Below are 4,621 nucleotides of genomic sequence, written 5' to 3'. Positions count from 1 at the left end.
AAGAGGAGACAATAACAGCAGGTGAACAAACATACATTTTACTAGATGATTCAACATGCATTTTGCCTTCATTGCGGGAAAATTTGACTCCAGCGTTGACGTAGTTTACTCTTATTGTCCTATATATATATATATTTTTTTTTATATATATATGTGTTTATTGATTTATGATTCATAAAACATTATGATTGCGTCGAAGCAACACACATCAACAAAAACAACAGTTAAAAGAGGGACAAAATCAAAACAAAACAGAACATCTCGGCTCACAGACTCACACACTCGAACAGGCAAGTGACTCAGGAATTACATAAAATAAAAATAAAAATAACAAATAGCTAAATAGCAGGTATCACACAGGTCCATACTACATAAACCCTCTTGTAAGAATAGCAGAGATATCTAAACCAATATATGACATAAAAGGCTCCCATGTTCTACGAAATACATTGTCTTTGTGATGTAACATGCATGTCAAATAGTCCAGTGATACATATTCAAGTATGACCTTATGCCAATATGTTTTAGATGGAACTTTGTCTGTTATCCAGTTCTAAAGAATGCAGTTTCTTGCACAGAATGTTTGCATTTTGTAGAGTTTCCCTTTATATTTATCAGCTTATTATCCTATTGAAAACAGTGAACATCCATTTAGCTGTTTTACTGCCAGCCACCACAAGGTGAAAGGATGACATCTCATTGTTACAACTTGTTGGAACACCCACATCTAAATTTCAAATCAACCATAAACGAACTGCAGCAGACATTACTTGCTTTTTCTAAGTAGACTTGGTTGTATTACTGTGAGTACAACAGGTTATCCCCGTGGTTACACCTGTCTTTTCAATGCCACTTTCAGCGATCAGAACTGCCAGATCAGATCTCAGATCCGGTCGCATTGATGTGTCCGCACATGACACTTGTATGCGATCTCTGAGGTCAGATGTGAGGATTTGTTTTACCTGCGCAATATGATAATCAAGAAACATGTCGCCGTTTGCAAGACAACCTCTTCTTTTGTTCTTGTTATTTCATATTTTTAGCAGTAGAACTCGCAACAGGCAGCGTTGCGGTTGTTGAGGACAGTGCAGGCGTATGCTTTATGCACAAGTCATATTCCTCAGCTCTCTTATGGTCCCAGTGGAGACACCGAGTGGCTGAATAACTTTAGTACGTACTTTGTATGCCTCCAGCTTCGAGGTAATCTTCAGTGGCAAAACACCTTAGAGCAGTGGTTCTCAATGTGGGGTCCGTGGACCACCAGGGGTCCTTGAGGAGGTTCCAGAGGGTCCCCAGCAAATTGATGAATTGCTCTTCACCATTGTTTAATTTACAAGAAGTTAACACAATTAGAGAATGTAGAAATTTGACTATTTTGATCATAGTTTACCTTATCTCCCTACCTACAATAGTATTAGTATTATAGTCATGGAATTCTGGACTAAATCAAATCTTACAATAAAAATATTCTCAGATTTGGGTTCAAGAGAGAAAATTTTCATCAAATGGGGGTCCGCGGCTCTAATGTGTACTAAGTTAGAGGTCCTTGATATGAAAAAGATTGAGAATCACTGCCTTAGAGCCTCTGTGTCTGTGCGGAAAAGGGTGACCGTGTCTCACGCCAATGGAAGTGTAGTAAATGAATGACGTTGCTTGCAATATCCACATTATGGATGGATTTATGTCCACACACAACTGAGATCCGATCGGAATTGTGAGCCAGGACACCTCAGACCGTGGATTTTGAGATCAGATCTCAATGTACTTGTGTTGACGCACTTTTTCCCAAGTCAGTGATGTGACTCTGTGTGTCCTCAGCACGGAGAGGAGGTTTCTCCAGCAGCCAGCGACCTGGCCATGGTGCTGACCAGAGGACTGAGCATGGAGCAGCAGAAAAGCAGCAGAGACTCCCTGCAATACTCTAGTGGCTACAGCACCCAGACCACCACCCCGTCCTGCTCTGAGGACACCATCCCTTCACAAGGTACGTCTCTCATCCTTTTCTCCTGTCTTCTGCTGCGTTTTCTTGATACCGAACCTGTCAAGTGATGGGTATTGATTTAAATACCTCCACATTTACAGGTTTTCCCTTATTGACTTTTCCGAGAACCGCTGCCTTTAGAAAGTTTAGATGAGCAAAATCACACAAGGAAAGTGGTGCATGATCCATTTTACCACCCTTTCGTCAAACACTATTTGATGGGTCTATTTAGACAGACATTTCCAAGCTCTGTGCACCAGACTGATTCTTAGGATATTCATAGCGGCTTAGCTTCTGGCTTCTGAATTTATAATCATGAAAATGGTATTATAAATTGATTTCTATTCCTCTTTTTCCTAGATTTAGCTTGCAAATGTTGCTGCTCTGTGTTCCTGTGTGAACTGGATGGCCTTTAGCTAATGCAAATCAGCTGGCTCTCCTAAGTGTTTCATAATATGATTACATTTCTTCATCTTTCCTCTCTTACTTTTGTGGTTTCACTTCTCTCCTATTAATTCCACTTAAATGCTTCCTCCGTATCTCCTTTTCCTCCTCTTCCCCCCCCCTTGTACTCATAGGTTCAGACTATGATTGCTACTCGGTGAACGGTGATGCGGAAGGCCCAGATGGACAGACAGAGTTTGACAAGTCCTCCACCATTCCTCGCCACTCCAACATCGCCCAGAACTACCGGCGCATGATCCAGACCAAGAGGCCAGCCAGCACGGCCGGCCTGCCCAGCGGGGTACTGGGTCCCGGGGGTCACGTGGGAGCAGGACAGGGAGTCGGCGGAGGTGGAGTGGGGACCCCGGGCACCGCCACCATCCGCCGAACCCCGTCCACCAAGCCGGGCGTGAGGCGCACGCTGTCCAACGCGGGGCCCATCCCCATCCGCCCACCCATCGTGCCTGTCAAGACGCCCACTGTGCCCGGGGACTCGCACTCGCCCGGCGCGGGTGGCGGCGGCGGCTACGCGGGCGGCGTGCCGGTGCGCGTGGGCAGCGAGGAGTGCGTGTTCTTTGCGGGGGTCGAGGACGCGCAGGGAGCGCTCGATTATGTGAAGGCGTCGCCCAAGCGCCTTAGCCTGCCCAACACCGCCTGGGGGTCGGGGGCGGGGTTAGAGGTCTACGCCCAGCAGCACGGAGCCCACGGAAGCCTCGCGATGGGAACGGGTTCGGGGGGCGGATCGGAGGAGGACCAGATGATCGCGGCCAATCGGCACAGCCTGGTGGAGAAGATCGGCGAGCTGGTAGCCAGCGCGCACGCCCTCGGGGAGGGTCAGTTCCCCTTCCCCGCCCTCCCCGACGACCCCGCCCCGCCGCCGACCGGCCCCGGCGACACTCAGACGAGGGCCGACGGGGCAGAAGGGTCCGGTGACATGCTGACGACTATCAGGAGAGGAGTCCGCCTCCGCAAGACCGTCTCCAACGACCGCTCGGCGCCGCGCATCTTGTGATCGGAGGAGAAGCGGGAAGAGGAAGCTACTTGTCAGCCAATAGGGAGTCAGGTGTCGGTGTGGTGCAACCCAACCGCCTAGTACATACACACAGACCATGTAGAGAAATCTATAATGTAACAGAAGATGAATGAAAACAAAAACATACACAAAAAATAAGTTTAAAGACGCCATTAGAGTAAATGATATATAATATAATGATAATAATAACATTAATAACGGTAACCCATGCTGATAATTAAAGTTAAATACTGAATATTGACAGGCTCCTAGCTGGCCACTATAACTCTAGCGTGTGTTGGACGCATGTTTGTCTTCTTTACACCCTCACCCAGGGACGGAAGGACTCACGGGAAAGACGGATAGGAAAAAAAGAGACAAAGGAAGAGAGAAAGACTGGTTCTGTTTGCCAATTCCCCCCCCCCCCCCAATTCCCCTCCCTCTTCTCCCAACTAACCCCGCCCTCTAATCCGAATATGAAGGAAGGACCGATGGCTGAGGGAGGGGCCGACGGAGGGGGGGGGGGGGGGGCCCAGACGAGTGAGGAGGAGGGGGGGGGGGGGGGGGACGCGTGACCGGCTGGATTTGAACCCGAGCTGTCTCAGCAGCGACACACTGTACTTACTAGCCCACTGAACTGAAGCTTTGGTATTAACACGGGGAGCTAACAAGCCAGGGAGCTCCACTGTGCCTCCCTGGTTCATTATAATGTAAAAGAGTCTTTAAAAAACACACTGTTGGCATTGAACCGTGCTAGTACCCCCTTCCCCTCTCTCTCCGTCTGTCCTGTTAGCGTGCGTGCGTGTATGGATTCAAATGTGAAATGTGATCGATTGTGTGTGTGTGTGTGTGCGTGTGTGTGTGTGTGTGTGTGTGAGAGAGAGAGTGTGTGTGCGAGGGGGCGGGCAGAGCTCTGCTGCAGGACAGCTGGTTACCCAATGAGGGCAGGGCTTTTCTCCTGTGTGTTGTACGTTGTATTTTCCCGTTTTTATCGTGACGTCACATTACCTTGTTACCACTGTATGAGAAGTTACGAGAAGTAATCCAGGCGTATAGATATATTCATATATATTTTCTAGAACCAGAGAGCAAATGTTAATAAGAAATGGAGCAATAAATGTGTTTTATTTTCTTGTTTCGAAGAAGAGGATCTGATGGGAGGATTGTACGGTTCTCCTTTGTCA

At 47.7% G+C, this 4,621-nt stretch overlaps 1 protein-coding gene across 1 annotated transcript; it reads left to right on the top strand.

The window, feature by feature from the left end:
• Positions 1–1,818: 1,818 nt before the first annotated feature.
• On the top strand, positions 1,819–3,489 carry LOC139658751 (protein MTSS 2-like; the record flags this gene model as incomplete). Its single annotated transcript, XM_071536911.1, has 2 exons — positions 1,819–1,984; positions 2,560–3,489. Coding segments are annotated over 2 exons (1,044 nt in total), but the record flags the coding sequence as incomplete, so codon positions are not given.
• Between the last annotated feature and the right edge of the window lie 1,132 nt (positions 3,490–4,621).

The sequence above is a fragment of the Centroberyx affinis genome, unplaced genomic scaffold, assembly GCF_046629955.1.
Source record: "Centroberyx affinis isolate AG114_WGS23_722 - 3 ecotype Tasmania unplaced genomic scaffold, CSIRO-AGI_Caff_v1 ptg002959l_1, whole genome shotgun sequence".
NCBI lineage: Eukaryota > Metazoa > Chordata > Actinopteri > Beryciformes > Berycidae > Centroberyx > Centroberyx affinis.
This window is presented reverse-complemented; position numbering and strand designations above follow the sequence as displayed.